The following is a 27698-nucleotide window of genomic DNA, read 5'->3' as shown; positions in this document are numbered from 1 at the left end:
CTTCATCATTTTGGTGGCAGTCTGTTGAACTTTTTCCAGCATGCCCAGGTCTCTCTTGTACCGAGGGCCCAGAACTGGACACGGCACTTTGGCTGTGGCCTTCCCAGCGCTAAGCAGAGAGGATGCATCAGCTCCCAGGACCCACTGGCAATACGTCGTCCAGTGCAGACCAATGAGCTTAATACTTCAGCTCATTTAATCATAGTTAGTGGACTGGGGGAAAAAATGACTGAAGTCGTTTGCCTTGCATATTCTTATAAATCCTCTGCCATCTCACAAAACCCAAAGCAACAACTTTTGATCATGCATATCTCAGAGTTTCACTACAGAAGAGCTAACCTGTATTACTATAAAGGACACAAACAACCCTGGGTATAGTTTTAATACAGAGAATGACGCTCAATAACTGGAAAAGAAAAACTGTCATGGCTCTTTACTCCCCTTGGTTGATTTACTTGCTCCTAAGTCTCAGTCTCCACAGAGGAGATTGTAATAGGACAATCCTAAGCAATATAGGTAGTGTCATCAGGCCCATTCTTTCTTAATTTACCTCCCTGCATGCTATTATTTGTTTCTATCAAACTCCCATTAGTCTGTTTGACGGTCATAATAAGCATCCAATAAAACTGAAACACTGAAAGCAGGCTAATGCCAGAATTTTGCACTTTTACAAGTCCTCTGTTTCTGCTCACATTACACAGCTTCTTACAAAATAAGTAAAAAACTGGTTGTGTTTTGCACACTGCTATGAGAACAGGTAGCAAGAACATCACAACACTTACCACTCCTGTCTTTCCAAAAGTGCTAGAGTGCAGTTTCCAGGAATATTGTGATCCACCCGCTTCCATATGAAGTAGGTTCTGCTCCAATGGCAAGAATCTTCCTTAGAACCACGTCTTGCCTTAAGCATTCTGCTGGTATAACTATGCCAATTACAATTCTAAAGTAAACATACTTCATTATTTACTTCTCAGGTTCTTTCCCTTCAGCTCCTGATTCTCGCAGAATCAATTAGACTACATCAGAAAAAACAAAGTTCTGGAACATGTACCTTCCACAACGTATGCAACTCTTGCAGCTCAGCCACATCGAATCACCAGTCAACCTCACTCAACACAATCTACAGCAGTAAGTGACCACATCACAAATGTCACATAAATGTTGAGTCTGAAAGCAGGTCTGCAATGCAGAATGAGGCACATTTATTTCCTTATTTTAAGACACTATGGAAATAAAGCATTTTGGTTTTAGTGTCAAACCACGACTTTTGTTTATGGGAAGACTGTGATTGCACAGGCAAGGAAACATCCTGCATTTCACAAGAATCATCTACTACAACTTTGTGAAGAATTCTTTTGAGGCACTAGAAGAAAACTAATTCTCATCTGGAATGGTGCTGGAGCACACAATTGAGATTGATACTCTGATGGGCAGACAATACATAGAACAGCTAGATCTGTCGAGGATGAGAGTTCTTATTAAGAAGAAATTTCAGTGCAGTAATGCAATTTGTAGCTGAATAGTCACTATGGGAAAAGATTCACAAAAGTCATTTGTCCCTCTGAAAGGAATTCGGTTCTCAAAAAGTAGTACTGGAAACTTGCCTGTTGTGCAACACACAATACATCATTCTCCACCCAAATTTTAATCCATGCATTGCAAATACAGAATTTCAGAAATATGCTGGAGTCATGATACTCTGTTTCAGGTTACCACATACGGAAATGGCATGAAGGTCTGTTTGCCTCTTTGCTAAAGGCTTGGGAATCTGAAACTCCACAGCAGTAGATAAAAATCCAAGAGTCTTTCATTTACTACAAAAACATGTAAGTAAAACATTGCAAGACACAGTGCTACTTTGATATACAATAATTCAATAAAGACGAGCAGTCCTAGTTATACACAAAGGCTGCACACTGTGTTTTCACCTTTTCTTTCCCCAAGCATAACAAAATGTGACAGTGAATTCATAAGACGAACACACACATAGTCTAAGTACTATGAATTCTCTTTGCCTTCATAAAACAAATGTGAAAAAAGTATTAGTTATATTGTTCTCTCCCATATATCAAGCATTCTTAAAAAAAAAAAAAAAAAAAAAAAGTTATTCCAAATTACCATTACACAGGATACTTCATCTCCCATCCAGATCCACTTTTTAGACTACTGTGCCCACTATATAAAATTGAACAGATTATGTGCCTGGATCTGTAGAATCCATTTCTTGATTTGGAAACACCATACACTTAAAGGGTTTAACCAAAGACACATTTTCTCTGATTTCTCAGTGTAAAGAATCAAACCTGTAAAGCTCTTTTACAGACTAGAATAGGGAAACAGTGTTCTTCTTGCAGTGTCAGAGTGGGGTTGACAGAGATTCAGTGGCAATGCTCACCTTTTAAAAGCATTTTGAAAAGCACTTAGATTTTTTTTTTTTTTTAATACATTCACACACACTTGATTTAAAAACTTATTGCATTCAGGAGCTCCTTGGGACAGATGTCCTTCTTGATTTTATATGCACCTTCTATTGCTAGATGAGAAGTGTTCATAACTGTGTATGTTGTACGTGCAGGTATATATGCATATACGCAGAACACAGAGGTTCTACACAAGGTTTGTATTTTCTTATAATCCAGCAATGCAGAAAGGAAGAGATTAGTTCTATTACTAAGACACATCCCAAGCATCGTGTTGCCATATACCCTTTCACATATATATTGACACTGTCTATAGGGAGAAAAAAAAAAAAATCATACATTAAATATTGACAACCTTGTAACGTATTAAATACATATTTATTCAATATTTTAATAAGATTATTAAAAAAAATAATCTTAGATACTCTTTATTTTCACAAGGTGTATGCAATTATGATGAGTAACCTACACTTAGGCTCTAACAGCCTAATCCAAACCCCATCAACTTTAATGGGCTTTAGATCAAGCATGTGAAAGCACTGTAACAAACACTGTTTCAGGAAGTAATTCCCATGCAACATCAAACTATGACAAGACACAAGAGGCTAAAAATGGCTCATCATAATTTATTTTATGTTAAAATGTACAGCTGGGGGGTGTTTTTTGCAGTTTGTTTCTTGAGTGTTTCTTTGCAGGTTTTTTTTTTCTTGTTTTTTTTTTGTTTGTTTGTTTTGTTTGTTTTCTTTTGTCGTTTTAAGTGACTGACTAAAAAGATAACAGATAAATACAAGAGTGTCACTGGGTCCTATTTTTACATGTATCAAGCCTCTTCTGTTCGGCCCTTACAGTCACTCTGTACAGGTACAAAGGCTACAAAAAAGGAAGCAATATAAACAGACACAAATAACTTTTGCCTTTTTACATGCGATCTGTAAGCTTAGTTTGAGCTATTCACACGCTACTGCTCTATTTTTTCCCTTAAAAAATAACTCCAATATTTTATAAAGATAGAAAAATCTACAGATGGAATGAAAATGTAAAGTTAGAGGCATTTCCATAAAATAGCAACTTTACACCAAATTCACTATTTTTTTTTTTTTAAATCCTGCCAAGTATTTGGACATATATGAAAGTGTTTCAAAACTTGACAAATAAACACTGAGATGTTTCAATCAACAAAAACCCCAAACAGTATTTATAAAACAGAAAGCTGCCTTTTTCCCTACCCCAGCCCCAAAGAAACCGGTCACTAAAATGGAAAAGAGTCTCAACTTTACACTAAACATACAGCAATAAAACCTTTTGAACTAACCAAAATGTGAATAGCTTTTGCAGCTTTTTTTTTTATTATTATTTTTTTTACAAGTTTTATAATTAACAAAAATATAGTTCTGTGTTTTGTTTTTTTGTTTTTTTTTTTTTTTACCCTCAAACTAGGGTAACCTAATCAAGGCAAAAAAATTAAGAAATGGCTTACTGTTAAGCACAACACTTGTACAGTACTACAAAATGCACTGTCACTAACAAAGACATTAGCGGCATGCGGAAGTGTCACCTTCAGAAACAAAATAATACAATAAAAGAACTGCTAAAAGGCATTTACACGTGGGGAAAGGAGAAAGAAAAGCTCAAGATTCAGTACTGTCTAATAGTTTTGGAGTCTATTTATCCACATTTTTTAATGGGAGCAGGCACATAAAATGGCTCTGAACCATCAGCTGCTGTGTAATTGCAGTTCATAGAAAGAGTTCTTCCTTTCCAGAGAACTTCAAGCTCAGTGAAATAAACGGAAAAATGGAAAATCACCTAGTCCCCCCCCCAAAAGAAAAGAAATCCCGAAATGATAAAGCAAAACAAACAAACAAAAAGAAGAAAAAAGAAAAAAGAAAAACTTGTATAAGGCTTTCTGCTGCATACAGCTTTTAAATGGTGCCAACAAATGTTTTTGCGTTCACACCAATTGCTGGTTTTGAAATCGTACTCTCCAAAAGATACTTGTGCAGATCAATCCAATACGCCAGTTTGGTAGTTTGTTACTCCAAAGGGCCTACCTTCTCATGTAGGAGCCATTAAGAGACTGTTTAGACATGCCTGTGTTCATGTAGCCATGATGCCCCGGAGGACTGTACATCATGTTACTGTGGGGTGCTGTCTGCATTGGCTGCTGTGCATATGGCTGGGTTCCCATCATCCCCATCTGCATCTGCATAGGGTACTGGGGAGTTTGATTCATATACCCATGATTACTGTGATATCCACTATTCATCATTGGCTGGGACATACTATAACCATTCATAGCATTAAGGGTATTCATATTCATGTTCACTGAATTGACATTATAAGCTGGGGCTGGCATCAAATTTACACTCATGTTCATACCACGCTGCATTGTTAAGGTCCGTGTGGGCCCTTGCATGGCCACAGTTTGTGAAGCACGGCCATAAATCTGGGGCTGATGGGCCGCTGCAGCAGGTGGCAGAGGTGTAGATTTGGTTCTTACAGAAACGTGACCTTTGCTGGCCATCTGAGTCTGCAGTCTTTGGGTGTGGGATATTCCAATATTCGATGAAGTCATGTTACGCTGCAAAAGGGGAGGTGGCAAATTCATGGGAGGAGGAGTAAGGTTGGGGGGAGGAGTCATGGTAGCCTGTGCTTGTGGTCCTCCAGGAACAGCATGTGGAGACTGAGAAAGCTGAACAAGCCCTGTATTACTTAGGGGAGTGGACAAAGAGGCACTGTTTGCATAGGAAGTTACAGCAGCTGAATGGCTGTAAGGCAAAGAATGATCCATAAGCGTGTTAGTTAACTGCTGCAGTTTGGCAAGGCTGAAGGTGGCTGATGGCTGCGAGTAGTGTCCTGGTCCGAATTCGTTCTGACCCATTCTTTCATATAAGCCAATGTTGGCATTGCCAGCTTCAGGGATTTCAGTTAACTGCATAGGTGGTGTAAAATTAGCGGCCATGCTGCACTGAGATAACTGCTGGTTGCTGCTTGGAGGCCTTTCAACAACACAACCTTGGGGAGATTTCACGTTGCAAGTGGGAGGAGAACTGATGTTTGTTTGCTGCATCATACTACAGCTTCCGTTAATATTAGACATCTGCTGTGTCACTGCACAGCTACTCTGTGTTAGGTTGCTAGATGTAAGGCTACTGTATGAGCAACTATTTTGTGAAGAGTTGTTTCCACAGATACTACTACCCATTGTAGAGTCATAACTGCTTGGGTTTTCATAGTTTTCTGTTGTGCTCTCAATGCTTCCTAAATCACTAAAGCCACTATCCACAACTTGTTGTGAATGATCAGAAACTGAGGGAACATCCATCATTGGGCTAGTCTCCATGTTCTGTAGAGATGGCACAGAAATGGCACTTTGATCTGGGCTGATCTGAGCATAGTTGTTCTCTAACGGAGCAACATTTGGACTATTAACAGAACGAACTGACTGGCTGGGATGAGAGTGCACAGAGGAAACTGGGCTGCTGTGGTCAGACTGCTGACAATCATCCAGCGTGGTCATTTGGGGGCTTTGGTCTGTATGGGCGTAGTTTTGCAAACTTCTACAGGCCTCCTGAGTCTCCGCACAATCCTGAAAGGTATCTTCCTGTTCACTTGCTTCTTGAGTTAGAGACTGTACTGCTTGAACTGTCTCAGAATCAATCTCCATAGTCTCATTACTCTCTCCCTTGAAATCGGAATGTAATTCTTCACCAGCTTTTTGGTCCTGATTGTTTTCGGTATGATCATCATCAGATTCCGGCACTGGGTCTGAATCTGTAGCTACTTCCTTCTGGTCACTTTCACACTCATCGGCTGCAAGGTCCACACCACAATCCATCAAGTCCTCCTGATTTGAATTACCACTCTGAACGTTTACGTCTAAAAAAGACTGCTGCGTTTCCAGCATTTCTTTGAAAGCTTCGGCAGGCAAATCCTCCTTCTCCACTTCTGCTGAACCCATGTGGCTATCATCTTCATCATCTGCATCATGATCTTCATTGTGAGAAGGTTCTTCATCATCTTCCTCTTCCTCATCATGATCATCCAAGTGCATGGACTCCTCTTTTTGCAGAAAAACCTCTTCTGGTTTATCTTTTTCTGCATCTTTTGTATTGATTTCACTGTCTTCTACATTCCTTTCTTCTTCCCCAGCTTTCACTGCATCATTTTCTTGTTTTTCGTAGGGTTCACCAGGTGGATGCAGAGGTTCAGGTTCTCTCTCTTTTTCCTCATCATCCAGCGGAGGTAATACTTCAACAGGCTCTTTAATCTCTTCCTCTGTAACAGCTGGAACTGGACAGGGCTTATCTTCAGCTACTTCCTTTTGTTCTTCCACCAGCATCTGATAGTCAGGCTCCATAGGAGTCTCAGGTGGAGTGTATAAATTAAGCTTAAAGCCAGGTTTTCTTTCTTTGTTTTGCCGCCATTTAGATGGACCGCGCTTAACTCCTTTGGGCCAACCCTGCTTACTCTTTAAAGGTTCAAGATTGTCTTTAGTGCCTTCTTCCAATACAGCTACATCCTCTGTATTATCTTTGGGAGGCAATAAATAGAGACAAAACAAAAGTCTTAGCTTGCACAAAGTACTAAATCAATACTTGCAAACATGAATCCAAAGTAATTTATAAATTCAAAATGCACCAAGAAACTCTAGAACAGGAGTTACAAACAGGTGGTACAAATCCTAACGCACTACGAAAAACAAAAGATAATTGAAATTAAGCAACATAGATCACATCAGAACACTAAATTAATCCTCTGACTATAAAAAAATAAACCTTCCCAAACACATTCATTCTTCTCTCTCCCCAGATACTAGAATTCTCATTTGGGAGTGTAAAGGCTTCAGTGATATTCCTCTGCCAGTTTCTGCCTCTCAGTGTAGTGTTATAACACTCTTACAGTCAATTAATGCAATGACATGGTCTGTGGACTAATACACAGTATCAGGCTTGTCTTGTTAATGGAGTACAAACCTGACCACTGGGCTGTAGCTAAAACATTGAATTTGCTTCTATCAGTTTAATTCATTTTCTATCAAGAAGAACAAAAAAGCAGTAATATTCTAATGTACCTGTGGACTGGTTTGTAACAGTATCAACACTCATAAGCATGGCTTTTCTGGTTGAACAAAAGCTGTTTTAAGACAAATCAGTGGATGGTCTCCCAACAAAGGATCACAAAGATTAAGCCTCTCAAGCAATTATTAAGTACTAAAGTACTACCAACTGGTTTCTTAAAGAAAATTTGTAAACCTGAAGATCCAGTAATGTATTCTGGAATTAGAACTTAAGAAAGTAGTTTGAAAGCCAGGAGGTCAGGAAATTAATATACATCTAGAGTAGATCATCATCAGCTTCACCAGTCATCCATTAGCTTTTCTGCTCCATGAAATCAAATTAGATAAACAGCTTTGAAGGAACATAGTTAAAATTTTCTCTCTGTTCTATGGGGAAAAACAGGTACTGCTCCCCCAGAAACTGCACACGTTGAATTATCAACAATCCTGAATAGAAAGGTATGTATAATTCGAATCTTACTTTTTCTTTATATCCATAACCAAGATACAAGAACAATATTAAACAATATTCTAATGGATACACTTGCTCTGTGGAGTATGTAAGTGCCCTTGTTGCAGAAACATAAGTTATTTTTGGCAACATAGCATGGCCTGCAGTATTTCAGATGGAAAACTTTTTTTTTCTGAGCAAAAAAGAGATTATATTACTATGAGTCAGGGATAACAACAAAAAAAAATGTAAACACTATAGAAACAAAGCAAAACAAAAAAACCTGCAGCCATCATTGAATTCTAATAAATAATGTGAGATCACTGGCTTGCAGTACCACCTCTGAGATGAAAGCATAATGAAGAATGTTATCTTCTAAGAAAATGGTAAAACTTTCCTATTTATGACATAAAAAGTTTCCTTTGAAATTCACATGATAAATTCAATTTATTAAGATAAAAACATTTTCAGCTTACCTGTACAATGGTCATCACTCCTGTAGCAATGAATGTCTTTCTCCTCTTTTTTCTGCTCTTCCTCCTTCTCCTGTTTCTGCTGCCCTGACTGATACTCAAAAGCTTTTCTAATCACAGGCTTCAAGTCATCATCTTCCCCATCCATCTCACAGGTAGGCTCCAGCTGTGGCATGGGACGTTCTTCATCTGAGTTATCAAATGGCTCATTCAACACCTCTGTAGTTTCAGAAATAGTCTCTGTTGTAACACTGCTATTAATCCTTCTGCGTTTACGACCTCTTTTCTTTTTCAGTAGGAAAGGTCTCTGAAAAACAATTCCACAAGTATAACTCTTTCTACATTCCCGTGTTTTGTTGACTCAGTGCACAAATAAGTGAGTTCACATCAATCAATTTACTTACTCAAAAAAAGATAGCTTATATTGCATCAACTTCAAATATAGACAACCTACCAGCAAAAGTCTGAACGGTAAACAGTTAAAATAGGTATGAATGCATGCATGGACACAAACCTTTCTGTAAGTGATAAATGAAGACTAGAAGTTTCTTTATATAGTAGTAATTTCTACCTTCTATTTTTGTTGAATAACATTCAAAGCAGTACTGCATAAACTGCATTTACAAGTTTTTCCTCTGTAAATTTAGAATTCCCCAACAACATTTACAAAGATCAGACAATTTTTCTTTCTACATTTCTAGCTTCTGATATTTTAGAAATAAATACTTAGGTTTAAAAAAATAAATAAATAAAAGCAAAATAAAATGCACCTGAAGCTTTCTATTGATCTTAGCAGTACATTAAAGAATCACACAGTCAACTGCTATAAAAAAAAACTGTCTAACAGTTTTTATTTCTATTGTTGTGCTTTAATTTTTCTCTAGGATTCACAGTTTCTTTGAAGTTTTTCTAAAATTTCCTAGTTCTCAGAGGCACTTAAATACATGTTCTAAGCCAAATGCTTTAAAATTTTGGGGTACCATAATTCAGTAATTTAAACAAGTCAAAGTTAAATTGCCTGGAAAAGAGAAGAATAAGGGTTTAAGCGCATTCTTATTTGAAAAATAAAGTACTCCCTTTACAGACCTTCAATATTAACAAATTATAAATACAAACACTACAAGCTGGAGTCCATCTTATTAAGAAAAAAACAGTTACAATGTCGAACCAATACCGATCCCAAACAGCAGAGGGCAGTCACCAGTTTAAAAATCAACATGAAATTGTGGTTCTGGTTTGTCGGGGTTTTTTTGTTTGTTTGTTTGCTTTTTGTGTGTTTGTCTCTACATGAGAAAGATTTGTAAGACAGAAAAAAAAACACCCAAAAGATAAAGAGTAGACTGGTAGAGGGAAAAAATAAATAGAGGAGGGCACTGAGAGCTCTAATAATACAGAAAAGAACAGTCCAATAAATACCCGAGAACAAAATACGTTGTTACTGTGATCACAATGACTCGACTGAAATCAGAGCTGAATGACTTTAATCAGGTCACTGAAGTAACGCACCTTTCTTTTCATGGCCAGCGACTGTGGCTTTGTCAGCCGGGGAGGCGAACTCTGCTGACTCTCATCCCCACCATCCTCCTCACTGCTCTCCTTAGATTGCTCTGTGGATTGCCCTCGTTCCCCCACCACTGCCACATTTTCTGGAGATCGCAAATATTTATTTTTAGATTGTACTTTTGCAGGTGATTGCCTACTGTTAGATCTTGTGGAGAATATTTCTTGCTCTTCCTTTTCCCAGCAGCTAGCTTGCTCCATCAGACGCTCAGCCTGAAGGGTTGAGGGTTAAAATAATGGGTCACTAAAACAGCATTTACTTAGCCATATCCTTTACATTGTGCTAAAGAGTTACCATAAGTCAATCCTGATTAGCACTGCTGGCTAACCCAGCAACAACATTTCAGCTGAATCATCTACTAGCTCCTTTACAACAGTTAGGATAACAAACCAAAGAAGATTGCATTTCATGGGATATTTAGCACTATTAATGATGCAGCGAATTGATTTAAGTCCTTTAGCACTACATTACATGCCCACTGACATGGATCACTTTGAGCAAGTTCATAACAAAGAATCGATTGACACTGCAGCCCCTGAGCTCTGCACCAAATTTGATCTGATTACATGCTCCTCAACTACCTCAGGAGTGATAAATACAACTTCATAACAACTGCTGCAGGTTTAAAGTTTTCATACACATCCCACAACATTTACTACATCTTACTCCAAAAAATGCACATTACAATAATACCAGTGTCCTCCATCATTAAATAAAGGTGAAAATTACAAGTATAATTTATTTAAGGCAGCCTATTGCTGAATTTTAGGAGTTGACAAAATCAAAAGAAAACTCAGAAGAAAAGTTGCTGCTATTACCTCCTTTTCTGCTTCTCTCTCTTCTTCAGAAACTGCAGCATTAGAAACTAACAGAGGAGTCCATCTCAAGCTTTCAGGATCTACTTCATTAACACGTGGGTTTGCTTTCAGTTTCTCCATATGACTTGAAATCAGCTTTTCCCTTCTAATAATTACAAATCTACAATTGAATAAATAACATTTTATTTTAGAAAGTTATCATCTAAAACACTCTTCCTACAGTTTAAGTCCTTTTACACAATAACCTGTGAAAGTAGATGGGTAAAGAACAAGACCTCAGCTGACACACACAGATGACACAGACTGCTGACTTATGAGAAAGTGAGGAAGTCACAGTTCATGAAAGGAAAGCTCAGTGCTAAACATTACTAGAGCAGAGAGGAAAGTTAAGTTGTAATAATCAATCACTCTAAATCCATTCAATAGGTTTAGTGAGCCTTCAGTCAGTCTGGCAGAGCAGCTTCCACTTTTAATACGACATACAAATAAAATCAGAAAACACGGGGGATCAAGAAATAAGAAACATGTTAATACTGAATCTGAATATGGCAGCTAAGTGGACAAGAAAGCAATTTATAAATATAGGTCTTCTAACAAAACAGAAATGTACCTCATTTCTTTATTTCTTTCTTAAGAAGTCTTTATGAAGGACCTCATTAAAAAGAAGTCCAGCCTGACTGACTTCCTCAGTAAGGTGGATATTTTAAAGTCAGAATTTAACAGAGTCATTTATTGTAACAAGTGTTTTGTATGCAGAGAAAGTAAATGTTTTGTCTCATCACTTTAAAAATGTATATAATATTTACTGACCTATCTTCCCTTTTATCTATCATGCTATGCTGCTGCAGAGTTGTGGCAATATCATGTGGACACATTCCAGTAGCTCGACTCATTCCTTTGATGCTGATTTGCTTTTCATGGTGGCAGTTAAGATATTCTAATATTACACTTTTCCAGTAAGCCAAATAAGAGAGACGACCCAGATCAGATAATGGCTTTTCAGGGGATCCTGCTTGACCCTCTCTTCTAGAAAGTAAATAGCCTGGAATGAAGAGAAATAAAACATCTTAGTGAGAGAACAAAATTGAACATTTAAATTACAGTTTAAAAAATGGTATTAATAGAGAGCTCAGCATAACTGATTACTTCATTAGTAGCTCTTGTAATTAAGGAAATCCTATCCACAGAAGACATTTTTTTCCATTACTACAGCTACATTAAAAAGATTAATTTCTTCTAAGAGATTCAGATAATACATCATGAGAATCGAACAAATCAACAAGCTAACAAGTTTCTGCAGGTCTCATCATACATGTTCTCATTTAGAACTACAGCTGCCTGACCTTTTGAGAAACTTCTACACAACTGAAGCCAAGAATTTTCAGAAGAATCTCAAGAGGAACTGTCATGCATAACACCACTACGGTTTGTTTCCTTCATGAAGCCTCAAGTGACAGAAGTTTTTGATCAAGCACTTGGTTATTATATTTGAGGTGATACGTAATTGACAAACTGAATTACCAGAATTACTTAGAAACAAAAAAAAAACAAAAATCTCCCTCAGTTCACATTCAAGAACATTCACATAATTCAAGATCTGATCGGCTATGATAAAATTTGTTTTCCCACATATAACACACAATGCTATTTTATATCCTACATATGTATTAAGTCCTTTAAAACTAATTAAGGAAAAGGAAAAAAATAAAAATAATAAGATGTGTCCTTCCAGTGTAATTCATCCCTCCACAGTAAGATTCCGTGCTGTGCCTTTACAATTGCTACCAAAAACAGGTGCCTTGAAACATGAGGTTTAAAAAATGCTGATTCCATCATAAACCAGGACCATCACACTTACAGAACTGCAGTACTCCAGGTCACCTGGAAACCACCAGCATACATGGTTTTTGCCTATTAATATTCTTCTGAAATACTTCACTTAAAAAGTTGGAACCCTCCTTTAAGAGACTGTTTTAAGACATATGCAGTACATCCATGCCACGTGTGCTGAGCAAATCCTCATGAACTTCTTCCTCACAAAGTTTCTCATAGCCTACTTCAATAAAGATCTACTGGGTGAAGTAGTGGCTGTTTTGCTACATATTCTACTATATTCAAATTGTACACACACATATAAATTAAGTATAAAATGCACACATACAGACATGTATTTTCACTGAGCCTTAAACAAGAGTCTTCACTTTTTTGGGGGGAAAACACACAAGAATTTGGGAAACACATACACACTGGTCATCGAGATGTAATCTGCAGTGTGAATTAAAATGTTTGAACAGAAAAGCAAACATACCACTACTTTCCAAGTGATGAGCAACAACACAGATAATGAACTAAGCAGTATCATCTTCATATTCACTAGCATGATATACAATGCCTGAGTTTCCAAGAGGAATGCTGTCCCACATTCACCTACTTCTAACATGGCACATAGATGGCTACATAAAGTCTGCCTATATTTGCAAGGTATCACTGCAAACTCAGTAAGTAAATTTATTCTATCTTACAGAATCAGTGCTACCACAGAAAGGCAGTTGTTCTAGTTTAAGAAAAGGAAGGTCGTTTTGAACATCTGAAGTTGTCTCACATTAAAACTCTGTAGTCAGACGATGCATCTTAGTACTGCATGTAACTTGTTGGTAGAAATTTAGATATTCAAAAGAGCAGACTGCATCTTGACTAGTATAAAGAGGAAGAATTATTTTATTTCCAAACGCACAAACGAAGACTTAGACTATGTACTGTCCATTTTGCATAATTTCAGACAAAACTCTATTTGAATCAATTTTGCATCAGCTTGTTCATAACATATAAAATCAAGTTCTATACTAAGATGTCAATTGCCATAGAAAAATCTGCAGAAGTACAAGTAGTGGCAGGAGTTACAATACAGAAAGGAAAAAAAGCAAATCTGGATTTTAAGATAATTCCATAGAGAGAACTTATAATTGACCTCAAGTAACTGTACAATTTAAACTATTAACTTAATATTCAAAAAAATCTCTGATACAGAAAGTGTCTGTAAGCTTCCTCAGCTTCCATTTCGCTCATGAACTAAACCGTTGCAACTACAACTCCTTGGTAAACATTTCAGAAGACTTCATAAGAAACCACTATGAAGAGTTTGGCAATATTAATTAGGCAATTGCAAATAGTTTTAGTACCTTACTCGTATATCCTTGCACATCAGTTTCTTCCAATGGCTGAGGACTCTGAGGTTAGTTCTTAGAGGTCATTTCAACATTTTGTTCTATACTGAAATACTCAAACTTCAAGAGAACAGTAATAACTTAATATTTTTCCCCTACCTTTCTAATATAACTTATGCTTAATCAAGATGCTCACATTCTATAGTATCAGGACCACAGATGTGAGCTAACAGTCTTAGTTGCACCTGAGAAATGCTGAGTAAGTTTCTTTTTTAAGATTCTGTGATTTGAATATCTATTAAACTTACCAAAGAGATACCAAATAATTGATCTAAGTTTCAGATACATTTAAAAAACCAGTGGTCTTGATAGCTCATGTATCTATCCTGAAGCATCTGAAATGAACACAATATGCCCCTGCTAAACATATACTCCTAGTGTCATTATGTCTAACTAACCTTAATAATGGAAAGCCTCAAAGTGAAAACCTGAAGGAATTCTCAAACTATGACCCCTGATTTGAGATTATGAACAATGGCAAAATTCAGAGGACAAAATATAGCTCTTCTTCATCTCCAAGAGTAAAACTGTACGCTAAAAAAAGATAAGAACTTAAAAAATTTAAGACCTAACCTAGGAGAACAAAGAGCTGTCTGTCTCATCATCTGAGCACAGAAGTGATGCTACTGCAAATTTAAAAAGACAAAATACCATTAAAGATTTTTATTTCCTGTCTATCTCCAGCTTTCAGAGTGAAGCAACATGCCACATGCTATTAGAACCTTTTAATTTCTGTCATGCAAACCTCTGCTGAGTCACTAAGATTTTATCTTCCTCAACATTTTCAACAATTAAAAAAAAAAAATCAAGCTGAGAAAGGGAAAATTAGTGCAGGATGCATATATTTTAAGCCTTCATCACAGATGTAGGAGATAATCAGACATTAAAACATATAAATGAAGAAATTAACCTGAGTAGTTATCTTGTACTTTCAATCTGCTGCATTTTTAGTATGTAACTCCCCTGAAATAAATAGGTACAGCAAAGTTCGCAGAACGCTTATGCAAAAACAGTAACATTAACACAACTGTGCACACCTCCAAAAATCTTAGTTATCTACTGCTTCCTTCATTACACTCAGTCTGGTTTCTTGGAACAGGTAAAACTGTGAGATTGAAGGTTCAACTGCCAGTACCCTGCTATGACAGTAGCCAACAGAAAAAAACAACCACAGAACAGACCAACCATCTTGTGAAGTTCACAAACAATTAGCTTGGATTTCACTGAACAAAAAGAACCCATCAGATCTGTTTCAACTCCTTGCTTCTTAACACCTCCTCAGTGATTGCTACGATTTGTTAAGTACAAATGCTTTTGCAAACAGCAGAGTCCATTCCTTTTCTCCATGCACTGCATTTATCTACGGGATTACTAGTACTGTTCTTCAATGTACTTTCTACTAATTTGCACAATACTGATGTGAGGTGAACTGACTCGTATCTCCCTTTCTCAAAACTTGGGGTCAGATCATCTATCTGCCTTTCAGTCCTACGGCACTGAAGCATGCAGCTTTAGGTGCACTTCAAGTTTATTTATTTGTATCAGCTTTTTACACAAGTAGATTGTGATAGAACAAGGGGGAATGGTTTTAAACTAAAAGAAGGGAGACTTAGATTTGATGTCAGGGGGATGTTTTTAACTGAGAGATTGGTGAGGTGCTGGAACAGGCTGCCAAGAGAAGTTGTGGAAATACGAGTATCTAAAATGAAGATACTCTTCAAAACAGTATTTGAAGTTATCCTAAGAGACTTCCTTTTATCTTACAGAAACCAAACAATTGGTTTTAAATTTATACGAAGCTGAGGATAGGTTCAAAAGGATAGTTGGAAAAATCGTAACAGACAGGACAGTTCAGTTAGGTCAGCTCAGCATTCCTTGTACAGAGGAGTGACCAAAAGTAGAAGGCAGATATGGGTAAGGTGAAAGTGTGAGCTTATTAAGACTTATGATCACTAAAACTGTAACTCACGTTACCATTTTCTCCATAGCTATTGTGTGCTTCTGGACAGTTCTTATCTATGTCAATGGAAGGTCAAGGATAGAAGACCTTAAATAGGTGTCAGTACTCTCTTTGAAAGCGCTTTTAAGGCAGCTTCAAAGGACTCCAACCCCAAGATCCACACAAACATTACAAGAAAGAAAAGACTAGATGTAACTTGAGATGCTCAGATCATGGAACAACTTGCTATATTCTCTTTTCTTCTTTGTACGGCTGAAGAAAGGCCTTCTTCATAAACAGAGTAAGCCAAAGATTCTCTCATTATTGTTACAAGAAATAATGCCAGCTCTTATTCCTTTCCATATCCCCAAGTAAGCTCTACACAGGGGGCCCAAAACCTTTAGATCCTTTATAGAAAGCTTCACAGAAGAGGTTAGGGCTAAACAAATTCCCTTCATGAAGTGAAGGAAAGGTAAAGATGACTGCATTACAGTCAGACCAACAAAAGGCATCCTTTGAGCAAACTAATTAGCTAACACTTATTTTATCTGAGCCAGATGCCAGTAAACCCCTTGAGTGAAGGTTCTGTTTACGAAGTAGACTACTTACAAGTGGAGTGAAAGCAGGAACAAGAGAAAAGAAACTGAAGTACCCTTAAAGGAGAGGCTTGCATGCGTAGGGGGCATCAGTCCTGACCATAAATTTGATGAATAAATTTGCCAGTGACTGAAGCATTTTATAAGATAATTAACATGACCAGAGTGTTCTCAATTTTGAATACAATATTTTACTAAATCACTCAATCATTTAAATTTACATCTTAAAATTAACAAATAAGTGATACCAAACACTAAGGAGTTTCTGCAACTGTAAAATGAATATCTTTTAAAAATTGCCATTACCTTCATAAATACTACTAAAGAAATAAAGCAAGCTTGCTCATTTGAAAAATCTGTATGATTGCCATTTTATAGGATCTACATACTCATAGAATAAAATTCCAATGGACAAGACAGGAAGACTGACTGTAGGACTGACTATGCCTAACCTAACAAATAAACTGAACATACCCACAACCTTTCCAAGGCCCTGAGGCCAAAAAGTCAGACAGCAAGCATGCCTTTCATATCCAACTCACCAGAAGAGAGCAAATGTCTTATCTAGCTGTTAACGTTACTCTCCTAGACTTTTTCCAAGCTCAGGAAAATTGCTGCCACTTGGAGAGCGACTGATATCTGGGAACTGTAGCAGAGAGAGTTTTAGCAATTTTAGAGCAAATAACCAAGATTCTGAGCCCACAGTCTCTTCCTATCAATCTTTTACTCCTACCTGCAAGAGAGAGCTTTGTAATACTGAAGAGCATAAGCAAAAAAATAAAATGGGGAGTCAGAACTGAAAAGCTAAAAGACACACCTTGAAAAAGAAACACATCACTACAAATGCTGTTTTCGCTAAGCTAAGCGGTCATGACACCAACACTCTTTAAAGTAAAAGATCACTGCATTTTTGTCTTACACAGGCTGCAAAATCATCATTGCTGTTCGTTACACTAAAGCACATTGTAGAGCAAGAAATTAACCAAGTAAGATTTTGAAAAAAGATCCAGCAGATAAAGGAGGTTGTTACAGAAACAAACCACGATACTTCAGCCAGTAGATACAGAAATTGTGATTTAAAAAGCATGTATTATCAAACAAATGAAAAAATCAATTTATAACAGTGGACATCAAAAAACTAAGCTCAAGACATGGCAATCTTCTAAACATCTACTGTTACTCAAAACAGCAGTAAGCAAAAAAGTCATTTTTTTTTTTTACAAGCAAGTAGAACCGCTTGATAAGTAATGGCATGAGCAATGGAAGACATCTGTTAAGAAAGCTACAAGGTTATCTCATTGAGCTGAGACATCTTGCTGTGATGTTAGAGGTGCCTCAATAAATGGAGCAACAAGCTACACATCTCAAACAAATACCTGCTTTGTCCATTGACTTGCTGTAGTACAACACCTCTATGCAGTCAAAAGCAGAAATTTTTGACCACTGAAGATGCAGTAACTTAATTAAAATCTGTTTTCAATCACCAATCTCAAGCAGACGGCTTCTCCTGTTTACTCATGCCCTATAAGCACAGCTTTGTTCAACAAAAATTTGTTTTTATTGCTACTATGTTTCACCTTGCCTTTTAGGTGCTTTAAATTCCAGCTGAAATAAAGATGCTCTTCAGTTAGAACACTCTCAGCTTTTTTTATGTGAAGTGACATGCCCGATTTCTTTTGCAGCTCTGATAAATGCACAGTGTCTTGAAGCTATATAAAAGTGATGCCAAGAAATCCCAAGAGGATGATTTTCTTGGAATAATCTTAGGTCAACAAAGCTTGATTCAAAATCCATCTTTATTCCACCCTCATCTAAATCTCAGCTTGACAGAATGTTCCTTATTAGTTATTTAGGAGAGGCCAAACTCATGCCTTGAGGTCAGCAACATAATCAATCGTCAAGAAAAGAACATAAAATAAGCAGCAGCATTCAAGCTCCCTCACAAATTTACAGCTCTCACAGACCTTCAGCCCCCTTTTAAAGGAAAAGAGAGAAAAAGGCACATAGCTCTGCCTTTCATTCGGCCACAATACACCTGTAAACAAAAATCAACAAAAACAGCCATAAGATTGACACAGTACTCTGTATTGCAATACACAAGCAAGTTAGTAATTTAAAAATAAAAAAAAGAGAGAGATTCAATATTGGTCATCACAGAAAATAGCAGACTCGCTTTATTCAAATTGTTACTTTAGAAGTGCTGATTTCTTAAGTGTAGTTTAAGTATGCATTTTTGCAGAGAGGTCCATAAGAAAAAAAGTAATCCTGTTCCTCTCTACCCTCAACCTTTCCTTCTTACTCTGTGCTGCTGTTTGCCATACCCTCAACAGTACTGAAACAGTTCAGGATTGTACTGTGTGAAAGGGAACATCAAAATGCTCCCGGTTATGAGATAAATGATTTCACTTCATTCCCCATCTATGTTCTAATCACAGAGCATAGCAAAGTGTAACCGTATACAGTTATTTTTTTTCCCCCAAGGTAGATTTATTTATAGACTGCATTTGTGCTGTATTTCAATATTTGTTACAGAGAGCTGTAAATCACCTTCATATCAAATTTTGGAAACAAATACTGACATCTGTCTATGGAAGGAGTTTATCCATCCTCATTTTTCACATTATTTCTACTTCATATTTTGTTAAAGTAATTAGAAATTAAAAAACAAACAAAATTACACAAACTAGTGGTTTGGTTTTTTCCCCTCCAAATATTACTTTTGGCCAGTGCACTACTTCCTATGACCAGATCAAGGGGTTTAGATTATCGATTCTATATTCACACTTATAAAAAGAGTAGAAACTAGCTCTAAGCAGCACACAGGCCTTAGAAGTGGTTCCAAACAGGTCCATCAGCATACTACAACTTAAATATCATACACATGGATATCTTAACTCCACTAACAGCCATGTTCCATTACAGAATCCATCTCAACTTTTTTTCTGCTTTACTTTCCAGAAGTTAATTTATAAGTAAGTATAAACAACTTACTTAGTTAATTCAAGGCCTCATTACCAACTGAGCACTGAGTTTTCTCTGTTACCCCCTCAACCTGCTACTATAAGATAAGCCAACATAGCTCATTAAAACAAACACCACTAGCTAAGGATATACAGAAAACATACGTGAACAGATCATAATGCAGAATAAAACAATACCTCTTCTTATTACTTCCACTCTCTTTTAGCCATTTAGAACATCTGTTAATAGTCCTGCACAGCTTATTTTTAAGCATACTCAAAAGAAGAAACAACACCATTTCCATACCATGGTAACTTCTCTATTTTGTCTCATTCCAGTTTCCTAGTGAAAAATGAAAACTCACTTGGAAGGGACTTTTTTTTTTTTTTTGTCCTATTCACTAGCCTATTTATTTTCTAATCCGTCCCCTAATTTTCAATGAAAGTATATAGGATCAGTAAACAAGCTGGGTTTAACAAGAATCTTCAAGGACATCTGTCCTTCCTCTTCACTTTATTTTAGCCCAGAATATTTTTTTGATTCAGTACATACATAAAAAAGCTCTCAAACCATTGAATGTTCACAAATGATTGCAGGAATTCACAGTAGAGAAGATAGGACCAGAAGAGAGATCAAAGAAATAGGCTGTAGGTTCCAGATCTACAGCCAAGTTCTTCAAAGCTGTCAGTGACAAATGAATCCACCACCACAACAAATCTCATACACAGCCTTTTGCTTAGTTACCTCCTAGTGAGAAGCAGTATAGCCTAATGAATGTTGACAGAAATCTAAGTGGCTTTGAGCCAAAGAGCAGACCTCTCCCTCACAGTTAACAATGTACAAACAAGAGTTACGGTACCAACCTCTTTTATGAATTGTTCTGATGCTTGCTCGTGAAAAGCATTTAAGAAAATAGACATAATTACTTTCTTTACATTAAGAGATTATTTTCTCTTTATTTGTTGCACCAAATTTTTGTTCCTCTCCTACTTTGGAAATGTGCCTTGCTTAGTGATATGCATTAACTGTTATACAAGTGCTGCTGTTGTTGGTACTCTGTTGCTTCTGCAAATGAGGACTTCAGATTTACTCAACTATTTGAAAGAAGCAAGAACAAAATTACTTGACCAAGAAAGAGATATCAGATACAGGGAAATGAGCAAACAAGGACATTAATACTTTCCTCGTACAAGAAGAGAACTCCTCAAGTCATATGAAATATAAGGAGTGTTTTTTGTTGCTGTTAATTTTTCTTCTCTTTCATCACTAGCCATATTTCCAGAACAGAAGCAGTAGCTAGCTTGAACTAATGAAAAAAACAGCTCTATTTAAAGGTATTACAGTTGTATGCAGTAAGTGGTACAAAAGGTTGAAGAGTCAGCACCTATATTCCCAAATATACAGAAAAACAAAACAGAAAACACACACAAAACAAAGAATTCAAACAGAATCCCAGAAACATTTAAACGAGTTTCTTTCGTCACACAAAAATAATCACTTCACAAGGAACAGATAAACAATGAAAAGAGAAGGAATTCTGATGGGGAAGAAGAAACTGGTACAAATCAGTTGGACCAGAAACACCCCCAGAATAAATAACAAAAGACTATCATGGACTTTGCCCCTGGGCATTGAACCCAATCATTACCGAGATGCAAACAAACTGGCAATGTGCTATCTAGCAAAGGTTTAACCTCGTATTGTTGCATGCATTTGTTTTTCTCCTCCAACTGATCCTGTAGTAAACGCACTGGGACCTCTAGCACGGAATTTGTAATCTAGCAAACAAAATTAAGGACCTATCATGCGATGACTTTTGTTAAGAAGCATCCATTCAAAGGGTGCTTTGAACTTACAGAATAAAAACTCCATTAAACAACTATGAAATACCACAGTATACTGTTCTAGCAATACAGAACACTTTCTATTAGATATGGAAAATAAAGAAATAGTAAGATTTTTTTGTATTGAAGCTAAATGTAGAGAAACAACAAGTATATGAAGGATTTTAGACTGTTGAGATCTCGAGACAAGTAAGTAAAGAAAAACCACCTTGAAAGGAGAAGCTGCTGAAATAAAAGAAATGTGCAAGGAGGGGCGCAGCCACAAGATAGGAGCTTCAGTGCCTGCACTGTCAAAACTTGAACAGTAACACAGGCTGAACTTCTGCAAGACAAAGACTCACATATATATACATAACTCCCATGATAGGAACAATAGCTTTGTGGTGTCATACACAGATACAAAGTGGGAAAAAAAAAATCCAGATGGGGATCTTATACAATAGAAGCCTGCTGTTTGATTTACTTCTGGATCAACTTAAGTTCTAGGCAAGTTCTAGCTTAATTTATAGCATGTACAAAAGATTCATGTGGAAGTCCATACATAATTTTGGTGGAACACTGCAATTACAATTCAGTCAGCCTTACAGAATACAAAAAAGATTAAGTGGAAACAAAATAAGTTTGGCAACAATTACTGTCCTATAAAAAAAGGAAGGTATTAAATATACTAAGTAAATTAAGGTTCCTCATTTCAAAAATCTGGCTGTTAGAACACTTAATAAAGCATACACAGTGGAAATAAAATCATGACCTCATGAAAACAACTTTGTCTTCAAATGAGACATGTTTCTAGAAAAAATGAAACAGGTCAAACTAGTTTTATCTTACAGTAAAGAGAATATAAAATCTGCAGTATCACAAATCAATAGCTTAATTATTTGAACAATTCAGTTGCTTTTTTCTGGTTTTGTTTGTTACTCCCCAGCTTCTAAAAACCCAGACAGAAAGTTCTTATCATAGTCAAAACAACTTCCCTTCAAGCAGAAAGGTCTTGTCATGCTTTAAAAACAGAACATACATAAATGCATAGATTGTATTTTAAAAAAAATTATACTAAAATATAGATGGAAAGCCATACATTGAGTTTTGCTGAAGGCTATCAGGGTAGACAACTCAGATTTTTACAGCATACTTCCTTTACACAATGTACTCTTTTTAAATTGTTCTTTTCCCCTGCAAGATGTGACAGACAGACCTTAAAAAAGTTTTATGTTCGTGTATACAGAGTAAAAAAACAATAGCATTATCTCAGTTTCTATTTGAAATACAGATTAGTTAAAATGCAGTTAGCAAAAAAATTCATGAAGTTGAAAAACTGAGTGGCAGACAACAAATACCTGCTTCTTTTTGCAAAACAGAATAATTGATTTTCCCTCTCAAGTAACAGGAGGACCACACTGACTCATCTGTAAAGATGAGATTAGTTCAAGACAAAAGAAAAGCATCACAAACTGAACAAATTCATTTCACTTACCAAAAAAGTAGGTAATTTTCTACTACAAACTACATTTTCAGCAGATTGCTGACAAAGCAGAAGCTATGTAGTGGTTTAAGGCTGTGCTCTTCCCAGCCTTTCCACCTGTCAAGTGTCTAGACAAATAAGAAGTAATGCAAGCAGTCAACTGCCTGCACAAAGGATTTGAGATCTTTCCCTCTGTGGTTTGTAAATGTCATTTTCTGAACATTACTCGCTCAACAGTTAGGCCTTTTTTTCACTTCAGTTCATGAACAGTTTTAGTCACTGTTATTAAAAAAGTCAACAAGTTTCAGTGACTGCCTCAAAGAATACAAAACAAGCATGATAAGTGGAGATTTAACACTCAGAGCATAAAATTATCTTCTGGTAAATTTGTGAAAATATGACAGTATCAATAAGTTTACAGACAATATTTTTAACTATTTTAAACATGATTTGTGCAAATTTCAAATGACAACTGGGCTTCAGCAATATCCCAATTTCTCAGCCTTGTTAGAGTGATTACTTGCAGTATGCTAGAATTGGGCAGAAAGGGCAAAGTACAAAAGACAGCAGTCAGACATCAGCTACAAACAAGAGAGGGAAGCACAAATAAAATCCCAGGGGGAAAAAAATAATTTATTTGGTGCGATTTTTATTTTTGTGGAGGTGTATTTTGGGCTGACTAATCTGGATGAAGCAATGGTTTCCCCATCTAATGACATTTAGCCTCCAACCTGCAAAAGGATATAAATACAACTGAAGAAAACAAGATTTGCATCTTCTTTATACCTAGGAATAAACAGCCACTAGCAGTTCTCTCATGTATGTCCCATTTATTTTGGACCCCATTCTCGCTAGAGAGACAAACTTCTTCAGTCACCTTTCAGTCCTTCATTCTATAGAAAAATGGAACAGTCTGCTTTCTAGTTTTTTAAGGGAGCCCCTTGTCTAGAAAAGGAATGAAAGGCACTGTGGAGAAGTGCTGAAGAACTGACTGCTTGCTCACATATGTTTAGTCTCTTAGCCACAGCAGAAGCCAATACTGTTCTCTGGACTGTGCCCAGCAGGTATTCAGCTGTAGCTTGTACCTGTGATGTGATCATGCCTGCAAAGAGGAAAGGCATAAAGATAGCACCAGGAAGGTTCAAGCTAACAGTACCATTATGTGACACTGAAAATCACCACAGGAATACTAACGATTCAAATACTCTGATGTGTCTTCAGGTTTTACAGAAGTGTAGGGGCAAAAGAACACACTACCAATTTTTACAGATGAAGCAGCACACGGCACAATAACATAAAAAGTAAAGATCCAGAAGGATGCAGCATATTCAAATACAGACCTGTGGAACCCACAGGTTTCATAGCTGTACCATTAGCTTTGTAGACATGAAACTCTAGTGCTATGTCAGCATTCAAGCAGAGAAATGTTTGCTGAAAGTGGTGGCTTATTGTTTTTAATTTTATTTTTGGAAGGGCACCACAGTAGAAAAAAATCAAAAAGCCTAGAAGTGCTTACCAGTTTGCCTAGTATCTCTATCTCATTTTGCAAGACATGCTAATCCTCAGGTAAGGGTCAATTTCTAAGTAACAAGTTTAAACTCACACTCTGCAGCTCTGGAATACACGGTATTTCTCACCATCTCTGCAAAAACAGTGCAGAATGCACACGATACAACAGCTGCTGCGTTCCACACCAGTGATGGCTGCATTTCAATGGTGGATTAAGTGGTCCAAGACCAGCCTTACCCAACTCACAAGGGTACGGTGAAGACTGTTTAAAAAGCCATGGAATTAAGAAACATACTAAGTATCTTCATTAACACTAGCATAGTCAAGCTGGGTAGCATACTTAAGACCCAGAACTTGAAAACTACAGTTAGAAATTATCCTCTGTCCTGCTGTTATACTGCAATGTATTTTAATTTGCATTTTATTGTACTAGCACGCACCTTTTGGGCAGGAATCTTATTTTCTTAAATTTTTCTGTTGTCACATAATCCTACGGTGCCTTAAAAAATCCTAAACAATGGTGAAAACCAGATTCACCACTCTTCTCACTACATACAGAATACATCATCCTCCCTTTAAATTACAATAGGAAGTTGTAATCAGTAGCATTGAGGACATTTAGCTGAGAAGATTCCTTAGACAATTTTGTTTAGAGTTTCATTGCTGCTTTAAGATTAGAGGGATAACAAATCTATATTTCAACAACTGTTCCTCAAACTTTCAAACTGATCAAAAAACACAGCAAAACAAAGCTGCAGAACACCTATGAACACCTAAACTTCTTTCTAACTATTTCCACTAAGAAATACTGTATTTTAAGACAGAAACCAAAACACATTCCTTCTATGTAGCAATTCTTCAGCTGAAACAGTTCTCTTAGCTAACGAACATAAAAACCAGAAATATTAAAATGTAGAAAATGCTTTGGACTAACATCTTCTTAAGCTTTAATCACAAATAATTACCTCTTCTTCTACTAATGAGCAAGGCAAAATGGAAAGTAATTTAGACAATTCATTCAGGGTAATAGCTTTGTGAGCTAATATTACTGCTGAGAGATCCATTCTCAATCTCCCGGAGTACAATAACAAAGCAGCACTAAGTTTTTTACTTCAGGGAGCTTTCCTATCCTATGCAAATATAAACACAAATCACATTATCTATTGATAAAAACAACAAAGCATGTTAAATAAAGTTTTACATATTACAGTTTCTTACAACAATCAACAGCTCCCTGGATCACAAATGTAAATAAAACACTTCACTTACTGAAATCAATGAGAAACCTTCCAAATCCTTGCCTTTGGTATTGGGGCATGATCATTATGCAGGAGACATTGTACTTCTGCTGGCAAAGCTTTTCCTGAGGGAAGGAGAAACAGATCAAGTATGTCAAAGCACTGCTGAAGTGGGCAATTGCCTGCACCTGCCACTATCCTTTCAAAATATCCCAATAAGGTGAACAGATGCTTGAGGTCAGTACCAAAGTCGAGAAATTCAATGTTAATATTTAATTATAAGAAGGAAGTATCAATCAAACATACCCTTCAAAATATTTATTTTTACTGGTTAGCTACTCAGCACCTTGAAAATTAGATACGTCGTCTAAACAGCATAATGAAGGTTAAGCACTGTAAAGGAGGAGGATGGCAAAGAGGAAAATATTTTCATGCATCACTGACTTCTCTCTCAAGGATATAAAAGGGGAAAATAATATCCATATGCAAGGCGAAGTTATATTTCCTGCAATGACTACACTAACTGCTTGCTGGTTTCCATCTTTTTGTTGTCTTTGAGTGAAAAGTGGCAAGGAACACACCCTACTATCCACAGAACCAAGCTGTACTAACTTTTTCAGAGCTAAAAGCTTCTCACCTGAACCCAAATGAAGGCAGAATGCTCAAAATTCAAAGCTCTTTCAGACAAAATGAAGTCACATGACATTAAGACAATGCAGGCAAGTATTACACCAACTGCTAAACACAATGGAAGGAAGAATTATAACCAGGAAGCTCTTCTAACAATATAGTTTTTAGGTTTTATGTTCTTTAGACTCTACTGATTAAGAGTCTTAAATCTTTGTTGCCTTTAAGAGATTACAGAGAAAACTAGAAATCAGCACTTAGTAGCTTTAGGGAAGACCAATTCAAGACAATGAGATACAAGAAATCGGGGCAAGCACACAGATAGCTCAAAATACCACCTATTATTTCAGCCTCCACACAAAAGATGACACCAGATAAGTGATCACACTGACAAAACCACATTCCAGCAGTGTTGGTTTCCAAACATTTCTTCAGGTGTGAAATCGGATACAAATGCTTTATTTTAGAAGCTTTCTTATTTTCTATGGTAACATGAATCTGAAAGTATTATTTTCTCTGAACAAGCTTGTAAACTCTGTTCAGGATCCTAAACTCTCAAGACTGTTGATAGTACTAAGAATACATCCAGCCAATACATTTGGACTCAGGGAAGAAAAGCAGCACTGTTTTTCCCAGCAGGTACACACACACAAACACATGCTTTAAGAAGAAGAGGGGGCACATGCAAATGATTTCAGTATTGAAGAGGAATTCAAGATGGCAGAGTTTTGTCTTGAATTATGGTAGCAAAAACATTTGCAGTCACCAAAACCAACAAATGAACCAATGAACCCTCTACAAAGGTAGAGCTGGAGAACAAAATGCATTCTTGCTGAATGTTTGAAGAAATATCAGGAGAGATTCATCTGGACATATGCCATATCTATGCCTACTAGGAAATATCTCACAGTATCAGAGTTGACTTGTTTGGATGTCACAAGTACGTACAGCTAACATAAGAGAGTACACTAGAAATTGTTACTTCAATCAGCAATTTTGAAAAACAGCAAAACATCCCAAGAGATAACTACACAGCATGCAGGTACTCTGATGCAATTTTCAGACTTCTTAAAAAAAAAAAAATTCAAATCTATTCTTAAAGAAAGTAAACAATACACTGAGAGTGGTGGTGATACTAGAGACGAGAAGTACGGATTTTCTAACTATATACCAAGTAGTCAAATTTCTTACAGTCAGATTGTCAATTAGATGCTTTCCTTGTTGCAAGCATATCTAATTATCTTTCACCACTATTTTTGTTACCATTTGTCAAGACAGGACACAGGAGTACTATTTTTGTTTATAGCAGCGAATATTCCTTTAAAATTCAAAGCGATGTCACAAGAAAAGCCATCCAATGTAAGGAAGATACCCACAATCAAGTTAGACGTTGTGTTCTTACGTTCTGTGTGCTAAGTAACTGTATTAGATTGGTCTACATAAGAGAGAAACAAAGATGAACACAGCTGGGCCATTCATGTTTAACTAGGCAAGCTGAACTGCTAGCAGCATAGCC

The 27698-nt window shown here is 36.7% G+C and overlaps 1 protein-coding gene across 6 annotated transcripts in view; it reads right to left on the bottom strand.

Moving 5' to 3' along the window:
• Positions 1–1178: 1178 nt before the first annotated feature.
• KAT6B (lysine acetyltransferase 6B) overlaps positions 1179–27698 on the bottom strand; it is a 93950-nt gene continuing 67430 nt past the window's right edge. For all 6 annotated transcript variants that reach the window (XM_052678211.1, XM_052678209.1, XM_052678207.1 and 3 more), the window contains 6 exons: positions 25587–25680; positions 11593–11824; positions 10783–10942; positions 9910–10176; positions 8407–8710; positions 1179–6953 (listed from right to left, as the gene is read on the bottom strand). In XM_052678211.1, coding sequence (XP_052534171.1) covers positions 4468–6953; positions 8407–8710; positions 9910–10176; positions 10783–10942; positions 11593–11824; positions 25587–25680 — 3543 coding nt within the window. In that variant the 3' untranslated portion in view covers positions 1179–4467. The remainder of the gene's footprint in view (positions 6954–8406; positions 8711–9909; positions 10177–10782; positions 10943–11592; positions 11825–25586; positions 25681–27698) is intronic.

The sequence above is a fragment of the Tympanuchus pallidicinctus genome, unplaced genomic scaffold (genome assembly GCF_026119805.1).
Source record: "Tympanuchus pallidicinctus isolate F22 unplaced genomic scaffold, pur_lepc_1.0 scaffold16, whole genome shotgun sequence".
Taxonomy (NCBI): domain Eukaryota; kingdom Metazoa; phylum Chordata; class Aves; order Galliformes; family Phasianidae; genus Tympanuchus; species Tympanuchus pallidicinctus.
Note: the sequence above shows the minus strand (reverse complement) of the source record. Positions and strands in the feature narration are given on the sequence as shown.